Here is a 16798-nt window from a genome sequence, read left to right as displayed (position 1 = left end):
AAACACTGGAAAAATTAAAACATGACCCAATAATTCTGCTACTGGCTATTTACCCAAAGAAAAAGAAAAAGAAAACACTAATTCAAAAAGATACATGCACCCCTATGTTTACTGCAGTATCATTTACAATAAACTAACCTATGGAAACAACAAAGTATCCATTGATAGATGAATGAAGATGTGGTGTATGCATGTATATAAAACGGAGTATTACCCAGCTGTAAAAAAGAATGAGATCTTAACATTTGCAACAACAGGGATGAACCTAGAGGGTATTCTGCTAAGTGGAATAAGAGAAAGATAAATACCATGTGACTTCATTCATACGTGGAATCTAAAAAACAACCCCCCGCCCCCCCAGATTTGTACATATAGAGAACCTGTGGTTGCTAGAGAAGGTGGGGGTGGTGGGGAACTAAGGGGATTATAAGCAGTATAGACTTTCCAAGGAAAAAAGAAAGAGATGTATGGTTTACCTTGCATTGGAACCCTTAGAAGCCACTGTAAAGTTATTAAGTGGACTGGGGCGCCTGGGTGGCTCAGTCCGTTAAGTGTCTTGACTTCAGCTCAGGTCATGATCTTATGGTTCGTGGGTTCGAGCCCTGAGTCGGGCTCTGTGCCGCTGAACAGTTGGTCAGAGCCTGGAGCCTGCTTTGGATTGTGTGTCTCCTCTCTGCCCCTTCCCCGCTCAAGCTCTGTCTCAATCTGTCTCACAAAAATAAATCAATGTAATAAACAAGTTACTAAGTGGCCTAATTTCAAGACTGTTGTGTCCTGGGGTATAGGGAGGCCCAGGGAGAGAGATGGGCGAATGGCCAGGGGGTGGATCACCATATCAAATACAATAACAATGAAAAAGTCTGAAATATTGTACAAATTATTAAAATGTGACACAGCACAAAGGGACCAAAAGCTGTTGGAAAATGGCACCGACAGACCTGCGTCAATGACGCAGGGTCGCCACAGACCTCTTTGTGAAAACACTATCTGTGAAGGACGGTAAAGCGACGTATAGGAAAACCAGGTGTGCGTGCCATCCCATTCACGTGTCCTCTCCAAGTTAAGCCAGCAGTGGGAACCACTGTCGGCATGTTGGTAAACACCCTCCCAGTCATCCTTCTACACTGTGGACACAAGGACATACACAAATAGGCTTATGCTCCGTATCCTAATTTATAACTGCTTTGTTGCCACCTAACAATGCTACCTAAAACCTCCATGCTAGTTGTTTCCTCCATATTCTCTGATGAGTCCTGAGGAAATTGGGTCTGAAACAGCATCTCACCTATTTATTATACATATCAAAAGGACGGCTATTTCAGGAAAAAATCCAAGTTTGCCTCATTTCATTTTTAGCAGGGGCAGAATTGGAAGTTTAACACAAATCCTCCTGTAATTCCTCTAGCCTCACTAAGCTAACATGAGCATCCCTACAGTTTTGTGGAAGCACCTCCTCCCAGGAGAAAAGTAGCCTTTGGACACCTACACACTGTTGACAACACCGGGTTGAGACGAAAGGATTAGTCACGTCAGCTAGTGACCAGTGCGTCTTAAGTTGAAGAACCCACCTACACAAGCCTTGTAACTGAATTCAGGCATGTTCAGCTTGGATCTCCAGCACGTAGGTCCACACTGAGTCGGCACACGTGTCTGCCAACACTATTTCCAACGACCGTTTATTGAGCGTCATGAATACAAGTGACGTTACACAAAATGAAGTGGATACAGTCTCACCCAACTGGCATGCACTTCACAGTTAACTGTGTGAAAGTTTGAAAGGTTAACACATTCCGTCAGCGCTTTTCATAAACAGATTTCTGAAAGACATTTTTAGTAAGGTTTTTAAGAAATACACGATCAGAAAGACAAACTAAAAATGTATTAAGTGAACAACATTTGTGAGAGTTTATGGATTCACCTCTCGATTTCCACAAGGCTTTGACTTGTTTACTACTAACTCACAGAACCTAGGACTCAGTTTTTGAAGTTAACAAATGCCTGGAGTGACTGGGAGGTAGACTAATCATGAAAAAGGGAACGTTTCAGTTCTGTGTACAAAAGGCTGCCTTCACATACGGATTACTTCATGAACCCCAAAAAAGTACTTCTATTCAGGGTCAAGGCTCCAGTCCTACTGCCTGTTAAGAGAACTACACAGGTGGATGTCTGTCTCCTCCACACTGCTGTCAAAAACAGCAAAGACCATGGTATGTTAATTTGAAAAGAATCAGAAGGAAAAGACTGCTGTACGGAAAACCATAGCAATACGTGGATCAAAGCGAAAGACGGAATGGTGTACAGATGTGCCGGAGTCAGTGCCCACCGGGACTCTGGCTTTATTCTGTGGAGGGGGGCCCCACGAGGTCCCTGTCCCCAAACGTCCAAGTGGAGTGACACCGCAAATTCTAGGTGATTGGTTTCTGTAACGAAGTTAACCGGAAATGAGAGTAATCAACTGTTAGGGCAAAAATGGTCTGTGGACTCATGCCCCAAAGAGAAACTGCCCCGAGTCTCAGTCTTGGAAGGAGGTCAGACAGCCGTACTACTCGGACACGGGTGAGTTGCCACCTTCATGCCACACAGCATTCTAGACGCCGGGTGTGTGCTCACCAACCTATGCAAGGGTCTGGGCAATCCCGCAGGTAAGTTTCGTATTGACCTTTGGTAACATCCATCAGGGTGGTGAATACAGTCAGCTGAAAGAAAAGTGACTTTTATTTGAAAAATGTTTCCAATTCAACGACGTCCTGACTTACATTAGCATTTCTATACACTTAGTGTAAAATAGTATATAAACGGTATGTATACAAAGATACAAAAATAAATATACAAAGAACCAAATAGTTAATAAGTTAATATTTACATCTCACCATTTAAGAATGCCACAGCAAAACAATAATAATTGAAACAACTGACTTCAATAGAACCATTACTCCAGGTCATGAATATAAACAGGCTCTGGAGAGAATCCCGTTAATTCCTTACAAGATCTGATTCCTGAGTAGCACGGTGCTTCACCACCAGTGCTGTAACACCCCACGTCCTCAGCTCACGCAGAGCCTGATGGTTCCGTGGAGGATAAACAGCCCGGCTGTGGCCATCCTTCTCCTTAACGCATCTCTAACACAGCGGGGGAAACTCAGGCACGAAGCTCCATCTGAAAACAGACTTCAGACTTCATTGAGTTCTAGGTGCTAATTGTAGTGTACAGTGTGAGATTTCTGACAGGGAGAAGTCGAAGGTAAAAGGCTGTATTTAACTGAAACGTCAGAGACCATACTCTGATCAGTCTGGACCTCAAACCACACTAATCGGTTTGTCATATCCCAGGAGTGACTGTTTTAGTCACACAAAAAACATTTTTAAAAACCTTAAGCAGAACATGACTTGGGGGTTCTAGCTCTGACTGATCCACGATAACAGGGAGAGATAAAAACATGGGCCCAGGTTATTTCCCTAAAAGTAAATTATATACATACATGTTTTAAAAATATGAAATTACAATTAAAATTATTAAAATTAAAAATTATAAATATATATATTTTAAAAATACCTTGTTGAGGACAGGTTTTGTTGACAGGACATCATATATGGTCGCAAATGAGATATTCTAAAACACAAAAGTAATTTTGTTCATTAAGTTAAATCCTGATGTCAGGAGGGTTATCCACACAATGGGCTATTAGAAACAAAGGCTTTCTTCAGTCAACCTCCCAGAAACCCCTAAAAGAATTTCCTTTGGGGTCACTGTTAGAAGAGTTAATGGTTCTAATGTGTCACTTTTTCTCTCTCCTCCTGCCCTCTTTAATTCTTGTCATTCAGCTACAGAGTGGTGTCCCAACATTAGAGTAAAAAGGCAAGTACTGTAAAATTTTGCTCTTTCAATTGAAAATGAAACAAAAACTCAGTACAGATTGTCCAGAGATACTGAATAACAGGAAGTTTATAAATTCCTCAAAGGCCAAAGAAAAATGCCACAACTAAGATAATCTTCAAACGTTACCATTTATTTCTACATAGGACATTGTGACTGTACCTCTTGAGTTGTCCGGTTTAGGCACATCTTTGCAGGCGTTCTGCGATCATCGAGAAAGAAAGGACTTTTCCAACGGTCATAATTTGTTTGTAGCACATACCATCTATCCTGCTTGGGGTTGAGTCTAAATACAAACAGAGATTCTGACTAGGTTTCATGCCTTAAACCTGTAAATATGTCAGTCTATGCTTTAGTTTCTACTTATTTTGTTTGAACAAATGTACTTACTCATATACATCCAAAGATTGTGTTCTATCTCTCGTAATCACACAACCTTCCCCAGACTTGTTGCCTCCCAGGATAAAGTATGCTGGGGCCAATATCTTAGTTTTCGTCAATATATTCTTGGCTTCTTCATAACTACATAGAAACATTTAAAAAAAAGAGTAAACATTTTTAGTGGACTTGGAATGAAAAATATTTAGTTGTGGAAACTAAGGGAAAACAAAAGTATCTGAAAAACAGATTCTTTTATTTTCTTCTTCTTTTTTTTTTTTAATGTTTACTTATTTTTGAGAGAGTGAGAGACAAAGCATGAGTGGGAAAGGGTCAGAGAGAGAGAGAAAGGGAGACAGAGTATCTAGAGCAGGGTTCAGGCTCCGAGCTGTCAGCACTGAGCCCAACACGGGGCTCGAACCCATAAACGGTGAGATCATGACCTGAGCTGAAGTCGGACGCTCAACTGACTGAGCCACCCAGGCGCCCCTATGCCTAGCACTTTTTAAATAAACGAGCTCATTTGCTTTAAACGCGCGTGCGCACACACACACACACACACACACACACACACACAGACACACACACACCATGAACTCCCTATGAATGTCAAAAGTTAACCTAAGAAATTCTGAAATAATTATTCAATGTAGCTAGAAAATATTTTTCTATTTTAATATGAGCAATTTAAATAAACTACCAATACATTAAAACGATCGTACACTGTACTCAAATGGTATTTATTACAGGGGTGCAAGAACGAACCGACATCAACACATCAATGTGTTTCACCACGATAACAAAATGAAGGATAAAAAGCATGTGATTATTTCAACAGATTCAGGGGAAGCACCTGACAGAATTCAACATCCTTTCATGATAAAAACTCAACAAGGTGGGTATTAGGGGGAACATACCTCAACATAATAAAGGCCACATAGGACAAACCCACAAGTAACATCGTAGTCAATGGTGAAAAGCTGAAAGTTTCTCCTCTAACATTAGGAACAAGACAAAGATGTCTACTCTCACCATTTTTATTCAGCACAAGTACTGGTAGCCCCAACCAGAGCAGTTAGGCAAGGAGAAGAAATAAAAGGCATTTAGGGGCGCCTGGGTGGCTTGGTCGGTTAAGCATCCGACTTCAGCTCAGGTCACGATCTTGCGGTCCGTGAGTTCGAGCCCCGCGTCGGGCTCTGTGCCGACAGCTCAGAGCCTGGAGCCTGTTTCAGATTCTGTGTCTCCCTCTCTCTGTGACCCTCCCCCGTTCATGCTCTGTCTCTCTCTGTCTCAAAAATAAATAAACGTTAAAAAAAAAAATTAAAAAAAAAAAAAGGCATTTAATTCAGAAAGGAAGGAGTAAAACTGTCACTATTCACAGATGATATGATACTCTACACAAAAACCCTAAAGACTGCACTAAAAAACTGTTAGAATAAATGAACTCAGCACAGTTACAGGACACAAAATCAATATACAAAAATCAGTTGCATTTCTACACACTAACAATGAACTACCAGAGAAATTAAGGACAAGATCCCATTTAAAAGTGCAACAGAAAGAATAAAATGTCTAGGAAGAAACTTAACCCAGGAGGTGAAAGCCCTGTATACTGAAAACTATAAGACACTGATAAAATAAAGGGAAAAAGACACAAACAAATGGGAAGATATTCTATGCTCACGGATTGGAAGAATACTCTTAAAATGTCCATACCATCCAAAGCAGTCTACAGATTCAGTGCAATCTCTGTTGAAATTTCAACAGCACTTTTCACAGAACAAATAATCCTAAAATTTAACTATAAGAATCCCAAGTACCCAAAGCAATCTTGAGAAAAAAGAACAAAGCTGGACGCATTACACCTCCTGAATTCAAACTATATTTTAAAGCTGTAGTAATCAAAACAGGATGATCAACAGAACAGAGAGCCCAGAAACAAATCCATGCATATATGGTCAATTTACATTAACAGAGCAAATAATATACAATTGGGAAAGGACGGTAACATGCAAAAGAATGAAACTAGATGACTACCTTACACCATACACAAAACACAACTCAAAATGGATTAAAGAACTGAACATAAGACCTAAAGCCATAAAACCAGAATAAAATTTGGCTATAAAGTCCATGACATTAGTCTTGGTGATGAATTTTTGGATTTGACACAAAAAGCAAAGGCAACAAAAACAAGTGGGCCTGTATCAAACTAAAAAGCTTCTGTACAGCAAGAAAACCATCAACAAAATGAAAAGGCAATCCAGTGAAAAGGACAAAAGTATTTGCAAATTTTATATCTGATAAAGAGTTAATATACAAAATATGTAAAGAACTCATTCTTTTATGATCCTTAGGCCCAACTCTAACATCATGGGGTGGTTCCCTGTACCTAACACCAAGAAATTCTTGGACATCCTCAAGTGTCCAAGAATTCGACTCAATTCTGATACTATCTATACAGAGATAACATTGGATTCACTTGTTAAGGATTCAACTTATAAGACTGTACTCCATCCCTAACTTCAGAGGTCAGTCCTAAGCCCCATCCAGCCAGTTGTAAGCATTACCTGTGCCTCTAGCTGACTGGCTAAGACTGGAGGTTCCCACAAGGTCCTCTTTAGCTTCAATTAATTTCCTACAGTCGCTCATAGAACTCAAGGAAACGTGTACCAGTTTATTAAAGGATATGATAAAGGATACGAAGCAAGAACCACATAAAGAGATGCATAGGGCAAGGCAGGTGAGAAGGGCACAGAGCTTCCATGCTCTCAGAGTATGCCGCTCTCCCCAAAATTCTGTGCTCACCAACCCAGAAGCTCTCCAAACCCTTTCCTTTTGGGGTTTTATGGAGGCTCCATTACATCAGCATGACTCATTAAATCACTGCCCAGTGGCAACTGATTCTACCTCCAGCCCCTCTACCCTTCCCGGATGTCCGGTGGCCCTGAAAGTTGGAACCCTGTAATGAATGGCTTCTTTCACAGGCCACCAGGCCCCACCCTTTGGTGCTTTCCAAAAGTTGCCTCATTAACATGACAAAAGACACCTTGATCACTCTCAACACTTAGGAAATTGAAGGATTTTGGGAGCTGTGAACCCAGAAATGAAAACAGATCAAATATCTATCTCTCATAAAAAAAAAAAAAAAAAAATCACAATATCGTACTCATATAACTCAATAGCATAAAAAAATTGATTTAAAAATGGGTAGAGGATCTGACTGGGCATTGTTCCAAAGACGATACACAGATAGATGGCCAACAAGTACATGAAAACTATGCTCAGCATCAGGACTCACTAGGCAAATGCAAATCAAAACCACAATGAGTTATCACCTCACACCTGATAGAATGGCTATTACCAAAACGGTAAGAAATAAGTACTGGTGAGGATGTGGAGAAAAGTGAACTCTGCACTGTTGGGAATGCAATTGGTACAACCACTGTGGAAAACTGTATGGAGGTTCCTCAGAAAAATAAAAATGGAAGTACCATATGATTCAGTCATTCCTCTTCTGGTAATATATCCAAAGAAAACAAAATCACTAACTTTAAAAGATACCTGCAGCCCCCTGCTCACTGCAGCATTAGTTACCAAAGCCAAGATATGGACACAACCCAAGTGACCACTGAGGGATGCATGGATAAAGAAGCTGTGGTGTGTACATACAATGATTATTACTCGGCCATAAAAAAGAAGGAAATCCTGCCGTCTGTGACAACAAGGATGGATCTTAAGGGCATTATGCTCATGAAATAAGGGAGACAGAGAAAGACAAAATACCTTATGCTATCACTTACATGTAGAATCTAAGAAAACTAAACTCATAAATGCAGAGGACAGAGTGGTCATTGCTAGAGGGTGGGCAAAATGGGTGATGGGGGTCAAAAGGTACAAACTTCCAGTTCTAAAATAAGTCAGTCCTGGGGATGTAATGTATAACATGGTGACGACAGTTAATAATACTGTATTGTATGTTTGAGAGCTGCTAAGAGAGTAAATCTTAAAAGTTCTCAACACAAAGAAAACAATTTCTGTAGCAACATATGGTGATGGATGTTAGCTACACTGATTGTGGAGATCATTTCACAATATATCCAAATACCAAAACATTTCGTTGTACCTGAAACTAACAGAATATTTTATGTTGCTTATTATCTCCAAGAAAAACAATAAAATAATTTAAAAATGAATAAATATTAAATTTGATAATAAAGCAATCAGATTACCTTGTGCTATTTTCCAGGACTGATCTAGTGATAAACCCTATCCACATGGCATCTTTCTTTCCCAAAATCCATTCTATGATACCTGGAAGAAATCAAATACACACAGTGTCACAGGCCTGGAATTAGGTTAGGCTGTGAACCAGAATACAAAGTTCAGCCTTCCTCTGAAAACACCTATGGAATTCCCATTTAAGAACTCTCTACTCACCCATATAACCACCATTTACACCGAAACGTTCATTTAACGTAAGGCTAAACAGTCCCTGAAAACAAGACAAAGCAATGAGATCAGAAACTTCAACCATCCTGTTTAAGGCCCCCTCTTTTTATACTGGTATACCAAATCCTGGAACGGGAGATGGGGGGATGCAAAGATGAGTCAAAACTGTATCATCACGTTCTATTAAGTTCAATGCGTCTTCACGTGCAGCGTGTGACACGAGTAGGTGGAATATTATTGGTCACACTTTCCTGACAAGGAAAACAAAATGCAGAGAATTCATGCCTAACTTGTTGAGTGGCAGACTAAGGACCAGATGCCAGGTTTACATTACATTTCCGGTCCTCACCATCCAGCCACATGCTTCTTCCTCCTGACAGTCTCCCTGAGACAAGCCTTCATTCCCTTTCTACTCTTCCCCACCATGCAACTTCATACCTATGACGGTGACAAGAAGTACAAAGGGATGAACTAAGGCTTCATATTCTTTCTAGGTCCTCGTTTCCTCAGACCCCACCTTTCACAGGCAGTAATAAAAGCAGGACCCAGAGCTACCTGTAAAATTATTTAACAGTAGATTTCTTACTGGTTTGAATCCTGTTAACATGCCCACATAGCCAGCAAAGCTTGAGGCCTTGAAGACAGTTTTATTGTTTCTTTGGAAGTCCAAATTCACTGTTAAAGGTTTTAGTTGCTCAGTTACGACCCAGGTATTATTATTTATGTTCCACCTACAAAAGACAAATTTCAGTGATATTTAAGAACAATGATGGTAATAAGGGTGAATATGATGACGATGGCCAGGCACTAAATTAGGTCTTCACCTACCTGATCCCTCAAGGGGGGAGGAGGGACCCCCCTTGCAACAGGAGTGCTTTGCAACAGGAGTGCTCACAACTTTGCAACAGGAGTGCTTGTATCCCCCATTTTCCACAGGAGAAAACTGAGGCTCAGAGAAGTTAAATAACCCAACATAACACAGCCTATTAAATAGCAAACCCCAGATTCAAATGTAGGTCTCTAATTACAGACCCCTGTTCTAGTTTTTTCAGGAAAGTTAGGAAGACATAAAATACAATACTGTTCTTCCTTTCCGAGCAGTAAACCAGATGTGCATCTGGGGCCTCCAATCCTCCACATGTGTGTTCAGATGTGTGTTCACTAGGTGCAACTCCATTACAGACCCAAATAGTGTGCCCGTCTTGTCTCAAAACTAAGAAACAGGATCTTCACTTCTGGGCCTATTTTGGGCATGATTTGGGATTTACTTTTCATCAATGGAATACAACCTACTCTTCGGAAGAAGAGTTCTACTGCGCCCTTTACTTACCCAAGAAAGATTCCAAAATCCAAGTTTCTCCCATGTAGTAGATGACCTAATATAAAGAAAGAAGACACATGTCATGGCAGTTATGACAGCATCACTGCTTCTAACTAAAAGCTGGACACATAGTTCTAGTTTACTGATACGACTATTCCGTCCAACAGTAAGAATTAAGCAGCATCCTAGGATCATAAGCCTTAACAAGATCAAACGGCTGTGCCTGCCACACTGACCAGATCCCCTCACAATCATCTGAGCGCACAGGGTTCCAGGTAAAATTAGGGTGTCTGAAGAGGATGAGGAGTCGTTCTTCGGTCCACTGTGTCAGCTACCTGGACACAGCTGTCCTAGCCTCACCTCATGTGACCTGCCACCATCCTTCCCGTCAGGAATTGTCACCTACAGCTGAACACCTTGAGGGTCAAGTACCGGCAGACTTTCTACCCAAGGTAGAGGTCAAAAATAAAGTGAGTCAGGGTACATCATCCTGTGCCTTGCATCCTGAGTACCGGCCAGAAAAAAACATGGGAAAGTGAGGTCCCTGGGCTGTGAAATGATGTGACGAGGTTTGTCCCGGGCTTCGAGGGAAGGCCGGATGATCATATATATAAAGATAATGAAGTACCGCTGTGAGTACTTACACCAAATCATGACGAAGAGTGTAAGGAGACTAGGAGGAAGGGTAAGAATGTTTACGGTCCCAAAACACTTCTTCCCTCTAAGTTTTTTGCATACCTGAATTAAACTTTAAGAGGCATTACAGTGGTCTCAAAATAAGGGTAGTTTTAAATTCACCGTTAAAAATTTGCTAAGATCTATAAAACTATATGCAACATACACTGAATTTGAAAAGTAAGCATGGATATTACAAGTTCTAATTCCATTTACATTTTCTTTTACTTTGTACTTTGCACTGCCCACTCTCCCCCAGCACACATTTACCTTGTTTGTCTTCTGTTATTACTGAAGTACAAATGGTAAAAATTTCATAGAAGACATTGAATGAAATAATCTCACCTATGAGAAAAGATAGGACATTTCTTGGTCAATACACAGAACCATGACGTTGTTAGAAAATTCTTTTTTCAAGAAAAGGTTTGACAATCATCACTGTGCAAATTTTTGCTTTGTACATGCCTGCAGACAGCTGGAGCATGCCTGAAGAGCTGGTCAGGTGGTGGGATCTCACCAGCCTCTACTCTACAGACACAAGATAAAACAAGCCCCCAAAGGGTCAGCTATGTGGGCACGTTGGAATTGTTTTGCAATACGATGTCCAGATTTTTCATCAATTTGTGCTTCATTTTACTTTTGTTTGAGGGCACTAATGTATGGTGACTTAACACATCTGGCTCTTGGTTATATACTGAACATGTTATTTTGCTCACATATTTATTATATTTATTATATTTATAATATATTTATATAAGATTAATATTAATATATCAATATATCACTTATATATAATTATATATTATAAAATATAATTATAATAATATATTATAATTGATAATATTAAATATTTTTAATATTTAAATATAAATATAATATTATATTTATTAATATCTATTCATTTTTGAAAGAGACAGAGAGACACGGACAGACAGACAGACAGATGGAAAGGGCATGAAAAGGGAAGGGGCAGAGAGAAAGAGACAGAATCTGAAACAGGGTCCAGGCTCTGAACTATCAGCACACAGCCTGACTGGGGCTTGAACCCATGCGCGGTGAGATCATGACCTGAGCCAAAGTTGGACACTTAACTGACTGAGCCACCCAAAAACACCTTGCTCATATTTTAAGAAGTGACAAATATTTCTAAGGTGAGGAACTATTAATAAAATAATAAAATTAGTGCCAAGCTACAAGAAAATCCATTTTAAAACATTTTAATTTTTGAATAATTTTCTAAAACTGTATAATACTAACACTTAGCATTTAATTAAAAGGTATACATCCTGGGAATAAAAGGCACAGCATGGAGAATATAGCCAGTGGTACTGTAACAGCACTGTATGCTGGACGGAGGGACTACACTTGTGCTGAGCATAGAGCGATGTACTGAATCACTAGCTGTAACCCTGAAACTAATGTAACATTGTGTATCAACTATACTCAAACAAAAACAATTATTTTAATTAAATATTTAAAGACATAGGGCACATTTTATCTCTGTCGCATTTTATGTTAACATGTAAAGCTTAACATTTTTTCCCCATCCTAACCTAATGTTTATTTCCATTTTGGTAAGATTCTGCCCTCATTTTCTCTTATTACAAATCATCTGTTAATCTATATAATCCATTTTTCTCTCCAGATATTTATATGTGGTATTTATTTGCTAGAATTCTTTACATAATAAAGGAATTAAATACTTGTTTCTCACATGAGCTGCGAGAACATATTTCTAGTATGTTGACCTTCTTTTTACATCATTTTTTTAAAGAAGCAAAAAGCAATAAAAATCCTAGCCACTTTTGTTGATAAATACTATTGATTTGCAGTAATTCTCAATCATCTCTCTTGTAACACCAAGGTACTACTGTCTACTTAAAACAACAACTCTAACACTTTGGTAGCTCAAAAATAAAATTAGCGTTGCAGGAAAAGTCTTTTTCAGCAAATTAAATCTGACTTCATTAAAGTTAAGAACTTCTGCTTATTAAAAGACACCAGTAAAAGAGTAAAAATGCAAGCCACAGACTGAGAAAAGATACTCAGAATGCATTTGACAACAGACTTATAGACAGAATATGTAAAGAATTCCTTAAAACCATTTATACTACCCAAAGCAATCTACACATTCAATGCAATCTCCATCAAAACAACATCAGAAGTTTTCACAGAACTACAACAGACGATCTTAAAATTTGTATGGAGCCACAAAAGATGCTGAACAGCAGAAGCAATTATGAAAAAGAAAAGCAAAGCTGGTGCATCACAATTCTGGACTTAACGTTACGTTACAAAGTTCTAGTGATCAAGACAGTATAGTACTGGCCCCAAAATAGACACACAGATAGAACAGAATAGAAAGCCTACAAATAAATCCACAATTATATGGTCAATTAATCTTCAATAAAGCAAGAAAGAACATCCAATGGGAACAAGACAGTCTTCAACAAAAGGTGCTGGGAAAACTGGACAGCAACACACAAAAGAATGAAACTGGACCACTTTCTCACACCATACACAAAAATCAATTCAAAATGGGTGAAAGACCTAACTATAAGAAAGGAAACCATAAAAACCCTAGAAAAGAACACAGGCAGTAATTTTTGACATCGGCCATCCCAACTTTTCTCTAGATAGGTCCCCTGAGGCAAGGGAAGCAAAAGCAAAAATAAACTATCGGAACTACATCAAAATTAAGAAGGCAACCTACAGAATGGGAGAAGATAGTTGCAAATGACATATCTAATAAACAGCTAATATCCAAAATATGTAAAGAACTTACACAACCAAACACCCCCAAAAAACCCAAATAATACAGTTTAAAAAATGGGCAGAAGACACAAAAAGACATTTCTCTAAAGAAGACATCCAGATGGCCAGGAGACACATGAAAAGATGCTCATCATCACTCATCATCAGGGAAATGCAAATCAACACTACAATGTGAGATCACCTCACATCTGTCAGAATGGTTTATTTTAATAAACAACACGAGAAACAACAGGGTTGGCAAGGATGTGGAAAGAAAAGAACCCTCCTGCAATGTTGGGAATGCAAACTTGTGCAGCCACTATAAACAATATGGAGGTTCCTCCAAGAGTTAAAAATAGAACTGCCCTACAATCTAGCAATCACACTACTGGGTACTTATCCAAAGAATATAAAAACACTACATCAAAGGGATACATGCACCCCTATGCTTACAGCAGCATTATTTACAACAGCCAAAATATGGAAGCAGCCCAAGTGTCCATCAAGACATGAATGGGTAAAGAAGATGTGGTGTGTGTATGTGTGTGTGTGTGTGTGTGTGTGTGTGTGTGAGAAATCTTGCCATTTGCAATGACATGGATGGAGCTAGAGAGTATAATGCTAAGTGAAATAAGTCAGAGAAAGACAAATACCATATGATTTCACTCACATGTGGAATTTAAGAAACAAAACAATCAAAGGGGAAAAAACAGAGAGAGAGGGACAAATCAAAAACTCGACTCTTAACTACAGAGAACAAACTGATGGTTACCGGAGGGGAGGTGGGGGAGGGGGTCAAACAGGTGATGTGCACTAAGCAATGTATAGAATTACTGAATCGCTAAATTGTACACCTGAAACTAATAAAACACTAAATGGAATTAAAATAAAAGCTTAAAACAATTCTTTGAAGCCAGTTAAAAATGGGCCAGACTGTAACAAACATTTTACCTTGAGAAGGAAGGAGAGACAGGTAGACTACCTTTTTAAACCATTTTTTTTAAAGAAGCAAAAACAAAACACTCACCAATGAAAGGAAAGACCAACAGCTGTACGATCTCACAGTCATCAGGAAAAAGTAAATTACACAATAATGGGATTCTACACACTCAACAAAATGGCTCAAATGAAAAATATTGATGCTAGCAGGTGGAGAAGTATCAAGTAGAGAAAACAAACTCTTGTACTATGCTGACTGTCTGTGGATACAATTACCTTGAAAACTGGTTAGCAGAATCTACAAGGCTAAAATACAGCTACCCCATAAACAAGTATATATCCAACACAAGTGAGTGGCATAAGTCCATCAAAAGACAGATACAAGAATGTTCCTAACTGCTTTATGCTTAATATCCCAAGTCTAGAAACCACCCAAACATACTACTTATACAGCAGCATACTACCTACAATGATAAGTACAAGAAACCTGACACAAGAGATCACACTGTAATTAGGAGGTTCAAGAAGAGGCAGAACTGGGGCACCTGCGTGGCTCAGTGGGTTAAGCGTCTGACTTCAGCTCAAGTCATGATCTCATGGTTCATGGGTTTGGCCCTGCGTCAGGCTCTGTGCTGACAGCTCGGAGCCTGGAGCCTGCTTTGGATTCTGTGTCTCCCTCTTTCTTTGTTCCTCCCTCGCTCGTGCTCTGTCTCTCTCTCTCTCTCAAAAATAAAAATAAACATTTTTTAAAAAGGGGCAAAACTACTGTATGCTGAAGTCAGAATAAGCAGTAACCTGGGGATGCGGTACTGTCTGTGAGACGGCATGATGGAACATTCTGCATTGCTCAGATTTTCTGTATCCTTTTTTTTTTTTTTTTTTAGTGTTTATTAATTTTTGAGTGACAGAGCACGAGCAGGGGAGGGGCAGAGAGAGAAGGAGACACAGAATCCGAAGCAGACTCCAGGATCTGAGCTGTAAGCACAGAGCCCGACGCAGGGCTCGACCTCATGAGCCGTGAGATCATGACCTGAGTGGAAGTCAGACGCCTCAACTACCCAGGCGCATCTGGAGTTTTCTGTATCTTGATCTGAGTTGTGATTACATGCAGGTATGCATATTAAAAACTCTACTGAGCTGTATACTTAAGATCTATGCAGTGTATCTCAACAGAAAAATACCTCAACAGAAACATTTTAAAGTGTTTTATTAAATCTTTTAAAAGCTGCAAAGGGAACTTTACCTAAAGGTATGTCAGTAACTGCTGCAATCCCCTTCATTTCCTCCTCATAAGGACCAGGAAAGTTGCCAAGTAGACCAGGCTGGAAAACAAATAAATTACCAATCATTCGACCTAAAGGGTTGTTTTGAGATTTGTGGTTTTGTTTGTTTGTTTGTTTTACATATAGTTTGTTCTGGATGCCCCTCCATAGTAAATAATTAGTTATTTTTAAGGCACTTTTACATCCCCTATTTCTAAAAGACTTTACGTAAGACTCAATACTGGGCCCTCAGTCTTGACCTCTTGCCTTTATTCCCTTAAACTTAGCTGTTCTCAGTATGATCCAAAGACCTAGGGTTGTTTTTCCTGCCTCACATTTCACCTCTTCTCCAGAGAGCAAAGATAACTGCACTCAGATAAGCTAACAGGGCCCACGACACAGGAACATGACAACTACCCCTTATCTCTGCCCAAACCCGCCCTCTCACCTTGGCACTACACCCTCATTACTACTTCCTTCCCACACTCCTAAAAACAAATCTGTCTTTGAGTCATTCACCAAGCCTTCTGTCTTCGTTACTGGCTTCTTGGGCCGCGGTGCATGACCACGATCTGGGCGCAAACAAGGGACAAAGGGGCAAATTCCCTGTGGACATACAATTTTATTCTCACATGCAACTATTCACTATCAGGGAGATAACAATTTAAGCTCACAGCCTGCTGCTAATAAAATAATGTGTAAACCTTTTACAAGTCCTATTTGTCACCAGCTTGGTCTTCATGTGTCATGTTACCTAAGTATACGTTTTTCCTTTCGGAATTGAAAGCATTACACAAGTGGGATGTTCCTGCGAATACAAAGAGGACTTGTTGAACATTTATTAACCACTTATTATATCCAGGCACTGTGCTTCAAATTCACAGCGTGATTTAATCCTCACGACCACCATATACAATATCTATTACTACTACATTGTTCCCGATGAGAACTCTCATGTTTCACAATGTAAGAAACATGTCGAAGGATACAGTTATTAGGTGACTGATCCAACCTTAAAATCCAATGTTTGAAGGGGGAAAAACCCCAATATGGTCTGAATGCAAAGCCTGGGCCAGCTGCCCTCACTGCTGGCACAGAGAGTGGGGGGGGGACAGCAGGAGCCTCTTATCTGCTGCTCCTGCC

The 16798-nt window shown here is 39.6% G+C and overlaps 1 protein-coding gene across 4 annotated transcripts in view; it reads right to left on the bottom strand.

Annotated features, from left to right (window-relative positions):
- Window positions 1-1651: 1651 nt before the first annotated feature.
- Window positions 1652-16798, bottom strand: part of ASAH1 (N-acylsphingosine amidohydrolase 1) — a 50464-nt gene continuing 35317 nt past the window's right edge. For all 4 annotated transcript variants that reach the window (XM_042934352.1, XM_042934353.1, XM_042934354.1 and 1 more), the window contains 10 exons: window positions 15637-15715; window positions 10971-11045; window positions 10035-10080; window positions 9291-9435; window positions 8693-8747; window positions 8485-8566; window positions 4265-4396; window positions 4037-4160; window positions 3554-3610; window positions 1652-2696 (listed from right to left, as the gene is read on the bottom strand). In XM_042934352.1, the coding sequence (XP_042790286.1) occupies window positions 2607-2696; window positions 3554-3610; window positions 4037-4160; window positions 4265-4396; window positions 8485-8566; window positions 8693-8747; window positions 9291-9435; window positions 10035-10080; window positions 10971-11045; window positions 15637-15715 (885 nt within the window). In that variant the 3' untranslated portion in view covers window positions 1652-2606. The remainder of the gene's footprint in view (window positions 2697-3553; window positions 3611-4036; window positions 4161-4264; window positions 4397-8484; window positions 8567-8692; window positions 8748-9290; window positions 9436-10034; window positions 10081-10970; window positions 11046-15636; window positions 15716-16798) is intronic.

The sequence above is a fragment of the Panthera leo genome, chromosome B1 (assembly GCF_018350215.1).
Source record: "Panthera leo isolate Ple1 chromosome B1, P.leo_Ple1_pat1.1, whole genome shotgun sequence".
Lineage (NCBI taxonomy): Eukaryota > Metazoa > Chordata > Mammalia > Carnivora > Felidae > Panthera > Panthera leo.
Note: the sequence above shows the minus strand (reverse complement) of the source record. Positions and strands in the feature narration are given on the sequence as shown.